This window comes from Sinohyriopsis cumingii, chromosome 6, assembly GCF_028554795.1.
Source record: "Sinohyriopsis cumingii isolate HCF-2022 chromosome 6, ASM2855479v2, whole genome shotgun sequence".
Classification (NCBI taxonomy): Eukaryota; Metazoa; Mollusca; class Bivalvia; order Unionida; family Unionidae; genus Sinohyriopsis; species Sinohyriopsis cumingii.
This window is the reverse complement of record NC_142966.1, coordinates 56,511,583-56,529,921: the sequence shown is the minus strand read 5'-3', so window position 1 is coordinate 56,529,921 and position 18,339 is coordinate 56,511,583. Positions and strand designations below refer to the sequence as shown.

The 18,339-nt window shown below is 32.7% G+C and overlaps 1 protein-coding gene and 1 long non-coding RNA gene across 2 annotated transcripts in view; both read right to left on the bottom strand.

Annotated features, from left to right (window-relative positions):
* The window catches only part of LOC149796992 (uncharacterized), a 60,240-nt gene extending 55,666 nt beyond the window's left edge, over window positions 1-4,574 (bottom strand). Inside the window, exons 1-4 of the mRNA XM_089960682.1 lie at window positions 4,547-4,574; window positions 3,400-3,601; window positions 955-1,148; window positions 496-678 (exon numbers count right to left, since the gene is read on the bottom strand). Coding sequence (XP_089816808.1) covers window positions 496-678; window positions 955-1,148; window positions 3,400-3,601; window positions 4,547-4,574 — 607 coding nt within the window. The remainder of the gene's footprint in view (window positions 1-495; window positions 679-954; window positions 1,149-3,399; window positions 3,602-4,546) is intronic.
* Window positions 4,575-5,580: 1,006 nt separating this feature from the next.
* On the bottom strand, window positions 5,581-6,834 carry LOC149796991 (uncharacterized). Its single transcript, XR_016421489.1, has 3 exons — window positions 6,696-6,834; window positions 6,169-6,281; window positions 5,581-5,710 (listed from the first exon to the last, which is right to left on the bottom strand). It is a non-coding gene; the product is annotated as an uncharacterized LOC149796991 (long non-coding RNA).
* Window positions 6,835-18,339: the final 11,505 nt, after the last annotated feature.

Here is an 18,339-nt window from a genome sequence, read left to right as displayed (position 1 = left end):
TTAAAAATACTTACAAAGCAGGTAAACCGGAAGGTGTTAACGTTGTCCACCGATGAGTCGTTATTGTAGACCATTACATAGGTATACGATCCAACAACGGATGCCACACACCAAACGACACCTCCGTCTAGAAAGCAAGCGATATATATTGACAGTATCTGACAACTTATTACCGTTTTACTTACTCACCTAGACACCTTCCACCCCATCTAGCTTCCAACAATATCATTTGCATTTCAGCTACCTATAAAATGTTATGCAGATCTAGCCATCAATCTATCCAAAATATTATCTACTTTATTCATTCATCCATACCTGAACATACATACGTACACATATAGTATATATACCCTTTAGTCCTACTGCATTTTAACGTTATTGCCGGTTTGAATATAAGTCTATTTGCAATTGAATCTTCAAAAAGATGTGTGTGTATTCAACCATCGTTTAAAATTATGAATGCCTGGAATAGTTTTAGAATTAAATAAAACTAACTTGAATATGCCATTTTCTGACTACAAGTTGAATAATCAAATGTCATGGTTTGGTTGTCATGGCATACAGTCCATCTGTCATTGGATGACTGACACCTGATAATATTATCCGAGCCACGGTATGTGTAGTCGAAGTTGCCCCTCACTGCGTTAGGACAATCCTGTTTTGACGCCTCTTCATAGCCTAAAAAATGAGTATGACAACAGAACATAAGATAACATATGTCCATGAATGTTCTATCCATTAAAGATTATTTTAATTATCAGCATTGCTAAAAATTCACAATATGTGATTAGTTAATTAAAGTACGTTTTCAATTAGTGAATCCTTTTTTGTATCTGTTACTTTAAACGAAATGTAAAAACATTTATCTATATGCAAATAATACATGAAGAAATAATATGTCTGTACTACGACCGTATTTACTGGTAACGACAAAACGTCATCTTTTCAACAAACCTTTTTTTACCAAGACATGAAACTGCTCCTTTGGTTCAATATGCTGTATATTACACAGGATGCCGATATCTGTCAGAGTATCATTGTCAGAGATTAGGATCCTTTCCTCTCCAGCCAGTGTATTTTGAGCTGGAAGATAAAGAATGTTTTCATTTACTTTACGTTCTGGAAAAGGCTTGTAGTAAATATGACAACTGGATAATGTCATGAAAGAATAGTAACAGCATCCATTTCATGGATCATAAAGTATATGAGATTACAGAGGTAAGTTTAAAAAGAACATTAGAATCTCCATGGTGTTTTAGTTTTAAAATTTATTTAAGTTATTATACTGCTATGACTTCTGAAAGTAAGACTGAAACTAAGCAAATCAATATGTGAATTATATGATTATATTTTCTGAGCTGATTGAGACAAACCTTGGACGAGGTAATAGTAGTATGAGTTGTTCGATAGTTTAGTCATCTTCATGCACATATAGGCATATGTTGGTGTCTGCGCGCTGATTGTGTCACTCAACCTGCAGAAAAAAAGCCAATGGACGTTTGTGAGAGGATTGGCAATAGTAAATTTTTTAACGTAGGTATGCCAGAACAAGCAGCTAATCCCTGATTTGCGCACACAAAGAAGAACATGACTGTAATATATATATATATATATATATATATATATATATATATATATATATATATATATATATATATATATATATATATTAGTTCATAACATGTGATAAGTCAAAAACGTTTAAAATAATTGGACGTTCAAAAGCAGGTGTCACAAACATGTGATATGTGTAGTTATTTTCCACTGGCCCCAACGGCACCGGAAATGTACAAACTATTTAAAATGCAGCCAGATTTGATTTTAAAATGATTGTTACATCTTATATTATTTATGCGTAATAACATGGGTGGGTATATGATTTCTTGCCACATAGCATAACAGAGTATCATATACTATACTGAACTTATTTAGCTTTCGTTTTTGGCTATACATTTGCATTGCTGTTAGGAAAGGTTTCAGTGATGCGCCCCTCATGTCTTCATGTGGAGCTTATGTTGATTTAAGCTTCGGACCCCTGTTCTGAAGCATTGATTAGGTGCATCAAACACACGGAGAACGTGTGTTGGCATGTAGCATCGCGAGACTGTCGCATCACGCAACAGCGATACAATTACATCACATTATACCGTGTATTGTATTCCATCATAAACAAATCGAGAAAAAAAAATATCTCCTTATATATTTGGTTTTTGTTTTCAATTTCATATAGCGAACGACAATTTTTAATTAGCAAAATTAAGGGAAAGAGTTCGTAGTAATTAGTTTTTGCACTTCTGCCCGAAGTTCATTGTGCTTGCCCGCTTCTCCCGACATAATGCGATCTCTCCATCAATATTCAACAGTATAAACATCATGCTCTATAAGTTTTTATTATCTTTAACTATAAAATAAAATATGACAATATGTTATACTTGTGTTCATAGTCCATATGCATGCCTGAATGCGTAAGTATGTCTGTATGTACTTGCTAGATTCCAGTATGCACTAGGTGCGGTACAACATGCGTTTGCTAATATTTGTTCTATTTAAGCTTGTGTTTCAAATTACCTGTATCACTGAGAGAGATATTTTCAAATTAAATCTAACTTTCATAGTTTACATGTCATTTCATACAAAAATAATTTTAAAGCATTTGACTCTTCTCATCCACAATAGGCTCAGCAATAAAAAATGGTTTAAGAATATTATACCAGAACATGGAAATAGTAACTTATTTGCAAGGACAATTATATCACCATGACTATAAAAATTAGAGGATATCGCTTGACAATTAAATACAGAATATATGTTATGATGTATATTCCTGTGTTTACTGCATGTCTCAAATTGATGAGTACTCAATATATATGATTGTTATATTCCACAGCTTGCATGAGGTGAGACAAAGAAGGCACCTGTTAATATTTTTTCTATATTAGCTTCTATCATACATTTCCTGAACCATACTACATAATATGTTCGAAATAAATGCAACTGTTCAATTGTCTCTTAGTGATACAGTCAGAGCCTTTAACCACTCGATTAGATTTATATACGTGCAAAACTAAAACTACAGGTCAACAATTAGGCAATTAACTAAGCTATAAGGTGCCGACTTTGATCACCTTTGCAAAACAATATTAACAAGAACACCGCCGATTGGTAAATCTCCATTTACACCCAATTTGAGTTCCACAGCTTGTGCGAGATGCAACCAGGTATGCATTGCTTAATATTATTTCTCTCTAAATTTTACGTTTGATAAACTAGTGTACGTGATCGTTTCAGACAAATATAACTTGAGTCTTAAACAAGGTGACCAGACATGTACATATAGCTTAAAAAATGTCCCTTTATACATATCCATCGTTTTGAAAGAAAACATTGGAGATAATATACTTCATAACAAGATATCCTTGGGTTTCTAAACTGGTGGAGTCCCAGCACTTCCAATTTGTCACTGGATGTCCGTATGTCACAAATGACCAACCAGCCATCGTAGTGTTGGTAAAGGTGAGATTCCCTTTCGTGCTGTCATGCCATACTGAGTTTTTGAATGGACTTGGAAACTCACAATAACTGTTCGAGCCGGACGTGGACCCTGAAAATAATTGATTATATTATATACTTTACTGAAGTGTATCATCAGCATGAGTGATAGTACCAATAAGATCTTTTACAGCAAACAAGTGAATATTTCATTGCCCATGCGTTTCACATAAAGATTTTGTAAAACGGATTTTCGTTTTCTTGTGAGGTTTCAATAAATAAGTTACTTGAATTTCAATATATATATATATATATATATATATATATATATATATATATATATATATATATATATATATATATATATATAACATTGTTCCAAATCTACTAAGCAGTTTTATAAATGTTTCTATCAATGACAGACTTTTGTAGCTATAGTATAGACTACCTGAGTTACCGTGTTAAATATATCCATGTCACTTTATTTGGTCACATCCGTTATTACCGAGACATTTATCTTCAGGTTTGCTTATGTAGTACAGTTTATTTTGGAACTGCTGAGAAGCACACATAAAAGCGATGGTAAATAAATAATAAATAAAGCAAGATGAATTCATACAAGGAGACACACGAGAAACTGTTTTCTAAAATTGTCAGATCTATCGAATCTACACATATTTTCACAAATCGTGATACCTATTACGCAACATAATCCCAATCTTTATGCTCTTAAATAATCTCAGAATAGGCGAGAATACAAATATGACAATTACGGCAAAAAGCTGTCTATTTCAGAGAAATGGGAATGTATACCTCACAAGAGTTCTTAAAATAATACCGATGGTAAATACAGAAAATTATATGCATTTGCACAAGCAGGTCGTTTTACTTTAAATGAATTTACTGCATATTCAACACATCAAGAACAAACGAGTAGTCTGTACAAAAGATTATGTTTGCCGATAAATACTGAATTTCGGAACTTGTCTCAAATCATAAATGCATTCAGTTAGCTACATATCCTCATATACAAACTAATTATTTTGTATTTTCTTACTGGTTGTAAAGAAATGTATATCATACATAGTCCGATAGAGAAGTACATTATGTGCAGTTAATACTAGAATGTCATTTTTATTTCCGAAGATCATTACGTGTTTGGCAACCAGCTATGTTCACTGTAGCTGTTTATGCAAAACCTTGACGACATATTTCAGATGTGATTTAGCAACATATATACTCACCACACGAATCTGCAAAAGTGAAGAAAGAAAAAAATTTGATCAGCATATGAACTATGTTTTAGGATGGTTTTTAATATTGGTTCGGTGTATGTCACAATAAATATAGAACATTTATAAAACGGTTATTTTTGGTGCAGATAAACCGAATGTCAAAATATCACCCAATTTTTTGTCAGTATTGTACATAATATCACATGCATGTCCTCTAATTACCGATGCCAGACAATATATGAATACTTGATCAATGACATAATGAAAAAGTAGTTTAAAAGTTGCAATATTTGTTCCAGGGTTTATATTCCTCCATTGTATTACACAGCAATTACTTAGTTTACTAATTCATTTAAGTTCGGTATAACAATTATATTGGCAATATATATATATATATATATATATATATATATATATATATATATATATATATATATATATATATAATGCATGTGATATTGCGAAAAACAAAGCATTTCAAGTGCACTGGATCCAGCAAAGGATCATGTGTGTCAGAAGTTGAGTAAGATAAATGCAATAAACTGACAACGAACAGTGTGAAAATATTATCTAACTAGCCTGAACGTTATCGACTCTTTAATAACTGTTATGTCTATTTCCTTTGTTTGTATTCTCTATGCTTTGATTTGGCATTTGAAACAAATGCATTAAAGAGTCGTAAGTGCTCATGCTAGTTAGATACTTGTTTCGCACTATTCGTGGGCAGTTTTCTGCAGATAGATAGATAGATAGATAGATAGATGGATGGATAGATAGATGGATAGATAGATATATGTTTGTGCTTTAGTATTCATAGGAACATATTTATTTATTTAATTTATTTATTTATTTATACCCGTTGCTTTCATTGTCAACGTTGATCCAATGCTGGAACCATCCGTCGTTTTTCCGAGCGAATAGGGCGTTTGATTCTCCCGGCAATTTTTAGGTACCACGGATGCATTATTACTGTCAGATGAGACGGCCTGTTGAGACGAGATAATGGTTCAAAGTTGCAATTCTAACAAACGAGAGTAATACTCTAATAATTCGATAAGACGAACCTGCATAATTACTCACAAATTTTTGTGCTTTAGTATTTATAAGAACATACTATTGCTTATTCTTTCTACCGAACGTCATTAATAATTTAGACAAAACAAATAATGCTGTGGAGCGCATTGATTGCATTTCTTGAATAAAAATATTATTTTAAAATAATTTAAGCAACAGTACTAGCTTTGAATTTAAAGACATTATGATGCAGTAAATACACATGTTCATAGTCTAACATCTCACTATGAATTTTTTTAAATAAATATTTAGTAATTGTTCTTATGTATATCCTGATTATATATCCCTTCACTTGAATATTTTACGGGAAAATGAAAATCGTTAACTCTTACAGGATATTAGTCAAAAGAATAATAAAAAAGAAACTTACTATACACGAGAATTTAAATGTCGAATTGTCATCCACGTTCGAGTCCGTATTGTAAACAATAGTATATGAATGACCGCTGGTCACCGATGCCATGCACCAGGCTTTACCACTAGCTGAAAGCGTATGCGAAGGAAGAAAAAAAAAACCATTGAAATAATTGTAATTCTTAGCTTTTGTCTAATTGGAATTTTAAAGCATATACCTATTCATAATAAATCAATGCTGGTCTTATGCGTCTACTTTTGTTGCAAACAAGATGAATCCAACGAAATATATGGGTTTTTTCAGAGTTACATTATAATCGCTTCAATGTTAAATCTCGGGAAATGTAATATGGGTAAACAGCAGACATTCTCTCAGCCGACATATCAAGCAATGTTCTTGAAAGTAATGTTGGTGCTAAAACTTGTTTGTGCGCTCATGATAGCGATTCCGATCCATACTGATCTTAAAGAACATTAATATGGGTATAACATATGTCTTCCTGTATAATGTAAATCATAATTTAAAGTCTGTCAACAGCATACCTGTGTATGCGACCTGCTGCGAACACTTGGAGTAGTTAAAACTCATTATCTGGATATTGCTGCAAACATCCAATTCACCGTTGGTAGAATCACATGCAACGTTCACACTAATGCCATAGTACACATACTTGAATTTGCCACGTAAAGGATTTGGACAATCTTGCCTTGCATTCAGTTCATAGCCTTTGAATAAAGAAAGAAACCTCAAATTATATAAACACCTGTAATTGTTTCACCAATTATGGAAAACATGTATTTTATTTACCCTTTGATATTCTCTGGTTATTGTCTGTGAAGACAGCACAAAGCTTACGGAATCAACAAACACAAAATCTAATCCTAATATGGAACTGTGTAGATATTTTTCCTTTATTTCATAATGTCAAAATTGATTCTAAACTTGACCAGAGGATACTCACACTGTCTAATATGCTAGTAATGCCTAGCCATTCATATCTACATTAATTATGTTTTAACACAATATTTTATAATTATAACTATCCACACAAAATGTAAAATAATATGATTTGATCAGATATACATCACACTTAATTAGCGCCTTCGTTATTTACCAATTTTGACAATGATATGAAATTGTTCAGATGGCTCCATGTTTGCCCAATCGCATATCTGATCTTTGGTCCTAAGAGTTCCATTGGTTGACAGAAGAATTCTTTCTCCTTCAGCTGAAGATTCTTTGGCTGGAAAAGAGTTGAATAACCCAATGTTATGTGAGTTAGAAAACCATATGAAAAGCGTGTTTCACTACAAGTCCTTTTACTTTCCAAAATGAACTATAAATATCAAAAATATCTGACTTCACTAACTGGTTATAACATCGGCATATACTAGATCAAGAAGAAAATAAATAATTTTAGGGAGTGAAGTAGACATCATCTCCAGCGCTTATGTTTAATGATGCAAATTATACAATTAGTATACAATACAGCTTCACGTAAATTTAAAGCATAGTTAGCAATAAAAACGTAACCTATATATGCTTTGTAAGTGTTGAAAGTAAACGTTATTTGAACACATTTAATAAAAACTATCTTTGTATAATCAGATAACTATATACTCGGCAAATAATTAAAACCTATAAATTCCTGAATTTGTGTGAATAATTCGAAAGAACAAACGTTAGTATCGGTACTTATTTACGTATGAAAATAATCGGACAATATCCTAATTATCTACAACTGGAAAATTTTGCATTGTATATCTCTCTCTCTCTCTCTTATATTTTAAAAGCAGCCTCGTAATCTCCTAAAATGTGTACCTTACAAAAAATGTAAGTATATATACTTAGATTGGAAGCAATTCATTAAATTAATGAAAATCAAAACTTTAAGAACATAGTTCTACCTTTTCTTATTGGACAGATAACTTCAGCGTTTATGTAGAAATACATACAGTTAAAGGTGTTTCCATCATTAAAGATAAATTCCTTTCGAATTCTTTTGTAAAGTAAACTCGGTCTGTAAATCATATTTTAATATTCCTCCATTGAAAGGAATTTAATATTTGCAATCTTGAAATTTTAATCCCAGTTAAATTAGAATGTAGGAAACTCTATTGTTTGCAACAGGTATTTCAGAACTAATTTCATCTTGTGGTGAGATCTACATTAGTGTCGGATGCAGGACCCGATATGAAAACCCATGGCAGAATCAATACGATGAATGTCGTGACGTCCAGCCTATCGTATTAAGTACGGTGTGTTTAAGGTTTAATCCAGCCTGATTATCACGTTTGACCTGATATCTTACCGTGGACTTGGTAGTAGTAGTACGAATAATTAGATACCCTTGTAGGCTTCATACATAGATAAGCATAGTAGGGAACACTTCCACTTATAGTGTCCGTCAGTCTGAAAATAGCATATAAAATTGTATTGCTCACCTCCTTAGAACTTTAAAAGACATGCAACACTTACATAATTAAAGAGTATTTCACCATTTTACATTCTCGCACAGCGTATATCCAACTGTTCGTTTTCCATGTTGACACTGTCTCGTTTTAAAATAATGTACAAAATCGTTATGGGCATGCGTAATGCTACATTGTAAAGCAATGTGTTTGAGACGGGTCCAAGTTCACCTTTTTTCTAATAATATTGAATGCAAGTGCATTAGTTGAGGTATTGGCTAAGAGTTAATTTTGCCTGTGCCTGAAGGTTATCAGGGACACCTCAGGAATGCTCGAATTAATGTTTTACATCATTCAAGCTAACTAATGTTTAATTTACCCAGCTGGATTCTAATTTTATCATATGAATCGGTTTTCAGTTCTGTCTTATTTTTACAATTTTAATTAGGTTTCTTCATATTACTTATATTACACTCGGATATCGTGTAACTGTCTGGCATCTAAACATATTGTTTCTGCCGCATTAGTTACACGTTACTTGTAAATACTTCATGCATTATGATAACAGGATTGATCAGTACAAATATATTTCCTACAGGAATAACCTCATTATAATATTGCATCAATATAACATATTCAGGTAGAACTTGTGTAAACTATAGTGTTGAATAGTATAACATCTATTCCATTTTCTTCAGTAAAGTTTAATCAGGGTTACGTAAGAATTATATCCATCGCGAAGTTCAATCATGGTGTCTTAACAATTATAACGTCTGTAATATTTAACCGATGACTAATCAAAAACGTGTTATTACTATTTTGCTTGTTCTCATAAGAACATATCCTTAATAAATCATAAACAAAATATGTATGTTTCCTTGCATCCTAGTAATTATGTGATATGATCATCATCTTTACTAGTAACAGGTAATTCTGCAGATGTTCTACGCACGTAAGGGGAAATAAAAGTATGTAATCAATCAATAAAGTAATCAATCAATTTAAATGTATTTATCAACAAAACCTAGTCAGTCACCATACCTTCTACCAAAGACAAAAGTCTAACAACTAGCCGATAATATACATTTAGATTTGTACCCAAACATATGCGTCAATATGATATTCTCTAGTCTGCTTTCTTATAATAATTTCCCAACTCCGAAGTAATAAATCGACAAATTCGTGCATTAAGGATCTAGAAATATGGCCTGATTGCTGATTGAAAAATGAACATAACTTCATCTTGTATTAAGAATTGAAACCGTCTTACTTGTACAAATAGACCCAGACTGGTGGTACAGCACCATCTAACCCAATAAAACAATAATCTATTCATATTTCCTTTTAACATATATTGGTTAGTAGTTCTGTCTATTTATTTGGAAATATAGCACACTCTCCATAATCTTTCTCTAGTCTAGATATGATGATAGAGTCTGAAATTCAGAACACAAATCTTCTGTAGGCCATGTTTACAGTTAGATGAATATGGTAGATGCAAAAGTTGATGGAGAAATAGAGGCTTCAGTTATGAGAACAATGATTATATTGTCCTAAAATGTAATTATTGCTTATTGAATTGAGTTTTACTTTTATCATTGCAACAGTACCCAACTTTAACAGGTTTCAGGCGTTCACATTGGTCAAAGTGTGTCACGCGATGTTCTTGCTTGACACCATAATGGGTCAGTCGGAGAAAGATCAGGACAGTGTGACATGAGAGAACTACAACGACCAGCAAACACATATCAATTGGGAGGATACGTGCGCACCAAAATCTCGTAATAGTTAAACAAGTCTGCAATCCTTCAAAAATGTTTTTAACACAAGACTGGTTATTTCGTATATACTCAATCCCGACTCTGTCGTATTGGAGCATTAATACTTACATTTTACTTTTTCTTTGCTAAAGACCTTCGATTCTAAAAAACAATATTCCTCTAACTAGACTTTTTGATAACGTATTAATAATCACTATCAAGTATATATTTTTACAATAAACAGAATACCTAAATATTAGGTAGTCATCCGTGACAAAGTTATTCCCTATCAGTTCCCAGGCTGCAACAGTGTGTCCCAAGACGGTCACACTCCATCCTGTCATAGTTTTGTTACTGAATATTAGCTTTCCTTTGGTTCCATCATACCAGCTAGAGTTTTGGAAGTCTGCAGGTAGATCTACTGAAGAGCTTTCCGCAGCTGAAACCATGACATAAGTAATAGATTATCACAACCAATATGAAAGCAAATCCAAGGCAGCATACATTTATCTACGGAATCAAACTCGAAATTCGATATATATTATGAGATTTTAAACAGCCTAAAAGGTGTTTCCTTTATCAAAGATAAATATTTTAGTATCTGAATATATAAAGTAAACAATAGAATAAAGCAGAGAAGGGTTTCACATAATTTACCTTACCAAGAAATTTTAAACTTTACAATGCCATGTTTACTTACCACAGGTAGCTGAAAGTAAATTAATAATAGAAAATGTTTATATTATTTCAAGGCACGCATTAACCTAAAAATGAGTAATTAAAAATAAGTGCATAGATACAGATGTATGAAGGAGAAAATGTGTTGGTTATAAAGATATGCACGTTAAATGATCCATACGCCACTATGACGAATTATATACCATCGAACATATGTGCATATTCCAAATCATTATATTGCATAATTGTCGTGACGCATAAAACGGTAAAAGGAAATTAATTACTTATGGATTTATGGCATTTTTATGCAAACAATATTTCTGATACTTGAACTTAATAACGAAATGTCTGGAATAAGTGGAGCTTAATTTTATTTCATACAAATCAACGCCAGCTTTGTCACAAAACACGTATTGTATTGCCTCTTAGATAATAAATGCAATTACCCAATTAATTTTTGAAATAGTTGGTGTCGTCAAGCTTAGAACATCGATATTGGCCATACTGATAAAAAGCAATAGAACAAAAGAGTTACCATAGGCTGACATTGATAGCCTTGCGCCTGCATCCAAGCCAATGGCACTATTAGCGAAACTGAATGGTGTTTGACCCTCGCTACAGTTTCGTGGAACCATAGATGCGTTTCTACCATCACTTGATATTGCCTGCAATAAACATAACGTACTTCTTTGTTTTGGAAAGTGGACTGTTGATTTATGATGGTAAGAATATAATCAACTTCTAGTTATTCATTTGGCACAAACAGTCGATTATTTACATTTTTCCTCCAAATGTAAATTTAAGTGCATAGGAGTTTTGCATGGGAAAAAGCAAGCTTGACTACATATATCGTCATCCATCATATATAGATCTCGTTATTACTCAAGCAGCTGAATAACAGAAATAAAACCAAAATCAAGTTTAAAAACTAAAATATAAAAGTCACTTTATTTTGCATTAGGTAATGACTTGATACTTACAAAGCATGTAAATCGCACCGTAGTAATATCGTCAACATTGGTGTCGTTGTTATAAACCATCACGTAGGTATACCCACTGATTACAGATGCAACACACCACACATTTCCTCCACCTAAAATAGACAATATGTTGGAATTTTACTCCTCTTATGGTTAATTTCATTGGATCTTAAAACTACCTACTAGAGTGTGTAATTGTATATGACGATTATGACGTATCATTTAATTTGAGGTCTGTATGTAAAATCACAAAGCGCAATGTTGTGTACATTTATATAGCAGATTTTATTTTAGTAATCGTTTCAAATAAAATCTGTGAAACAAGCTGAATACCTTATATCTTTTACTGCTTTTGCCGCTGAAACTATTGAAATTATTAGGCAAATGTCACACAGTTCATTGAAATGAGCACTAAGGTGAGATTCGATTCATCTCAAGGCAAAAATACGTATCTTGCTAGATCAAGCTATAGAATAGTGTAGTAAAATGCAGTCGAGATCCATTCCGGTGTCTCTGTCGTAACGCTTTTTCTTGAACGACATTATGATGTAATTCGTAACATCATGAGCTGATATGACACATGCTACATATATACAAATTATGATGTAGGTATTTTAACGTAAATAATTCAACAATCTTGTGATCCAAATCGAAAAAAAAGACATGAATGAAAAAGAGTCTTACCAGAGTAAGCCATGGTTTGATTACAAGTTGTATAATTGAATGTCATTGTCTTATTGTCACGGCACACCGTCCACTGGTCATTGGAACTACTACAGTGTGTACTTCCATCTGATCCGTAATACACATAGTCAAAATTCCCACGTATCGCGGTAGGGCAGTCCTGTTTGGTTGAAGACTCAAAACCTGTACAGAAAAAAGACAGCATTATTACCTGGTAGGAAAATAAGACAGTATAATTAAAAATTGATAAAGAATTCGAGGAGATGTCGTAGAAAATTGAAGTTTTATATGGAGCATTATTCCTTTTGTACATGACTGTGATATTTGTGTCTTAGTAAGGATAACATATTTATAAAGCAATTGCAACTTAATGATTATGTATTGTTAAAATGATACCCTGAAATGGAGAAAGATAGGTATAATATGGACGACACAACAATGCGACATACATACATACATACATGAATGCATGCATACATACATACATACATACATACATACATACATACATACATACATACATTTAACTTAATATAGTGGTTGACGTAAACCTCTTAATAATCAGACTTGTCTAGTGATATGAGCACCTAACTTGAAGTGAGAAGAACCGACTTTGATTCCTGAGGGCGACTGTTTCTGAATTTGCATCCTGTTATATTTGTGCTTTTCAAAATGTCAGTAGGGGGTTAAGCTGAATGGACTGTGTTTTTGCTGCTCTGAGATGTAATACTGGGTGACTTTGAGGACGAAAGTCACCATAATGACCTGTCATGGGGTGTTGAGAACTTTTAGTCGAAAGAGACGAAAGGTCAGCATGACGACATCAACGGCTATACTTTCCGTTCCTATCAAATTATATGTACGTACATACGGTGAGAAACGATTGTATCAGTATTTATTGGACATGCACCAGCAAAATAACAGCTTGATAATTCAAACTCATTCAGTCAATCAGATATGTATGGATCGAAAATCAATCTTATATTTAATACTGAATTATTGTGATAAATGTATAAAAGCATAAAGGAGGCAATACATGAAACAGCATTTCTCAACATCATAAACTACCTGATTTGATTAAAGCATGAAACTGCTCAGCACGTTCAATATTTGCCAGGACACACAATGAGTTAAAGTCAGTAACTGAGTCATTTGTGCTTATGAAAATCCTCTCCGTGCCCTCTACATCTGATGGACCTAGACGAAACGTAAATTAATCATTAAAAACAGGAATATACTCAATATCCATATAATGTATCATTATTTTATTATAATCAATTATAGATCTGATATTAACAACGTTGCAGAGTATAAATGTAATCAGATATAGTTAATTTGTATCACTGATAAATACAAATTATATTGTCTCTAGAGGCTGTTTTGCAATCATAAACAACTTTGGAGTCGAACGTTGATGAGATCTCTGTACAAAAGTGTTTATTAGATTATGAGGGTGAGGGTAAGAATGTGACTTTTTAGTACATATTTTATAATGAATGATGGATTCTGCTGAACATTTACGCATACATATAATGGAAATTCATTTAAATCATGTCATGCATAAAATCTCTACTTACCTCGAACCTGATAATAATAATAAGAGTAGTCGGAGACTTTCGTCAGTCGCATGCACATGTATCCATAATAAGGTACATTCCCGCTGATGGTATCCGAGAGTCTATAAAAAGAGAGTACGAAACACATAATATGACATGAGTCAAAAACAGTGTTATTACAAATTTACACTACTCTTGACCATGATGAACATAATATAACATCAGAAAACTACTGCGTTGCTAAATTATCACAGACATACATAAATACGGACTAGGCAGTTGCTTATAAGTACAGAATGTTATTTGGACATCTCATGTATGCATATCAAAACATACTGTTAAAAATGTATTTTTATATAAGTTAAAGCATACCCGAAAACCAGTTATAACAAACATCGATACGAACAGAGAAATCCAAATGTATCATTAACTTCACATTCTCTATATAGAACCATCAAAGTTTATATAAGGGTTCTTTTCGGGGAAACAATATTGATTATAGTGATTGACCTGAAGATAAGGTATCCCTGCGAGGCAAATAATGTACTGTTCATGCATTCCCAGTTTTGAACTGTATGACCAAATACAGTCATTGACCATCCCTGCATGGAAGAGTTTGTAAACGCTAAATCGCCTTTTGTACTGTCGTGCCAAATACTGTTCTGCAAATTACTTGGTAGATTACATGTGTTATCTTCCCCTGAAAAAACAATTATTAAAATTATTATTGAGAGCACAAATTCAAATATATGTAAATGTTAGGGTATATGTGGAATATTTAACGAGTAATTATATCTTTGTCACTTATATATGTACGATGGTCTAAACTTGAATTTCAGTTGTACTAGAAATAAGAATAAAATATAATATGATGCTGTATTAATAATGACAACATATATTACATCTGAAAATATAAACATGACATTAAATATAACAGTATCTCATACAAACTCAAAACTTACTTTCGGCAAACTCTTGCATTAACTAACATTAATTTTAACGGAAGATTCTAATTATTGTTGTGCCTTAATAAAACACATAAACAAAGGAGTTCCTTAATAAAACCTGCCAAAACAATGGTATTTACTGTTTTAATATTTTCTTTACATCCAGGCAGATAAAGAAAAACAAAGAATAAAGTATACTTACGACACGAAACTGCAATAGAAAATGGAAGCATGTTATCATGTTGCAGTGGGTTTGATTGGTATTTTTCTTGTAAATTAAATGACGAGCTTATTTAGTTGACATCAAATGAGAAGGAAAGCTTATGTTGTCTACATTGGGTAATATATTACGTTCCCAATGTCAAAAGGAAAACGTTCTGCAAACAGTAAATATGTACGTACAATCTGTAAATCCAAATTATACAATAAAGCGTTCTAGTGGTGAATGAGTAGAACTGGCCTCGAAGTGACTCGAACCACAATAAGATACATGAACCACTTCATTTTGCTTTAAAACATCAGTTTTACTTGCTTCGTCCTGTTTTCCAATCTTAATACGAGGATGAAAATCGATGACATTCAAGACTAATTAAGCTCAAAATATAGACATTAGTATTTCAATAATTTATGTCATAGCAGATTAAATTGATCTATATGTGGTCAACGATACCTTTTGCTGTATTTCCTATGAACCCAATCAATGACAATATAAACTTCATGATATATACGTTTTGCAATGTTTGCAGTATAAGCATTTTACCATAGGCGGACATCGTTAAGATGGCCCCGATATTCGACCCGTTATATGAAGTTGCAAAAGCAGTAGGACTTTGGTTTTCTGTACAGTTGTGAGGCGCCATGGAAGCAGATGTCCCATTGTTGGTCACAGCCTACAAATAAAGAAAAATTGCTTTTAAAGCCGGATAGAACAGTATCAGTAGCCTTATGTTTCTGTATAAAGTATATCCTTCAATTATCTCTTTCCTTTGATATAGTTCTGGTGACAAAATCCCTAATAATTCGTAAATATTGACTCTTTTGTGCTGATTTATTTATAAAAGAAATAATATCCGATCGATTTATTCTGAGATCGAACGAACATCCTTGTGATAACTTATAGGAAATTTTGTTTTAGAAAACTAGCAATAAGGAAGCATATTACACAAACATGTGCATTTTATTTTTACAAAATACTTACAAAGCAGGTAAACCGGAAGGTGTTCACTTCATCCACCGATGAGTCGTTATTGTATACCATTACATAGGTATACGATCCAACAACGGATGCCACACACCAAACTACACCTCCGTCTGGAAAACAAGCGATATATATTGACAATATCTGACAACTTATTACCGTTTTACTTACCTACACACCTTCCAACCCATGTAGCTCAAACACTATCATCTTCAGCTACCCATAAAGTGTTATGTAGATCTAGTCACCAATCTATTAAACAATTATTTACTTTATCCATTCATCCTTACCACAACAGACCTACATAGACATATAATGCATATACCTCTTAATCCTACCGAATTGCATCTTTAGTGCCAGTCTACTTATATGTATATTTGGAATTAACTCTTCAAGCGATGTGTATGTCTTCAATCATCGTACAAAACTATGAATGCCAACAAAATATTTAGAATTAAAAACACTAACTTGAATATGCCATTTTCTGACTGCAGGTTGAATAATCAAATGTCATGGTTTGGTTGTCATGGCATACTGTCCATCTGTCATTGGATGACTGACACCTGATGTTATTATCTGAGCCGCGGTATGTGTAGTCGAAGTTGCCCCTCACTGCATTAGGACAATCCTGCTTGGACGCGTCTTCAAACCCTAAAACAGAACAACATAAGAAATCATATGTATATGAATGTTCTATCCATTAATGATTTATTGTAATCATCAGTATTCCACACAAATCACAGTATGTGATGAACATTTTTAATGTGTATCCTCAATTACCGAATCCCTTTTTATGTGTTTCCTCAAACAAAATGTATAAAGCGTTGCAATATCTGTATTTAATTCATGAAATAATGTATTGGTAGTATGACCGCATGTATTGGTAACGACAAAAACGTCATCCTTTCAACGAACCTTTTTTGACCAAGACATGAAACTGCTCCTTGGGTTCAATACGTTGTATGTTACACAGGATGCTGATATCTGTCAGAGTATCATTGTCAGAGATTAGGATCCTTTCCTCTCCAGCCAGTGTGTTTTGGGCTGGAAGATAAAGAATATTGTGATGTACTTGACATTGCAGAGAAGACTAATGGTAAATATGTCAACTGGATACTGTCATAAAGGATAGTAGAGCATTCATTTCATATATAATAAAGTATCTGATATTACAGAGGTAAAGTTAACATCATCATTAGATAATCCATGGAGTTTTCATTTTAAAATTTATTTGAGTGTTTGCATTGCTAGCACTCATGTAAATAAGACTGATTTACAGCATTATATTTTCTGTGCCGATTGATACAGACCTTGGACGAGGTAGTAGTAGTATGAGTTGTTCGATAGTTTAGTCATCTTCATGCACATGTAGGCGAATTTGGGTGTCTGTGCGCTGATTGTGTCACTCAACCTACAGAAAAAGGTAAATGGACGATTTGTCAATTATAAAATAATGGTATCTTGCTCCTCACACAAGTTACAGACTTTGTACTAATTCAAATATATATTTAGTTTTTATGTAATAAAATGTACTTCCCATATTGTTAACTTATTTACATATTTGGAAAACGTTCTCAAGTATTTCAATAATACTTTTAAGTATATTGTACTAAATCTGCTCATATGTGGCAGGATCGCTTTAAGAAATGCTTTACGACAATTATGCTAAAACAAGCAATTAGTCACTACTTCGATAACACAAAGAAGAACATGAATATGCGAATTCGTAATAACATATGTGTTAAACTAGAAACAATCAACATTTATGGACTTTCCTAAAATCTTATTATGCGCTACCTAACACACCCAGGAAGCGATACGTTTGTTGGCATATTGCATTATGTCATAGTTGCATCAAGTAACAGCGCATACAATAAAATCACCTTATAATAGGTATATATTCCAACCGAAAAAAAGCTGAAAATAAGATATCTCCTTAAATATTTGTTATTCACATTAATAGATTATGAAC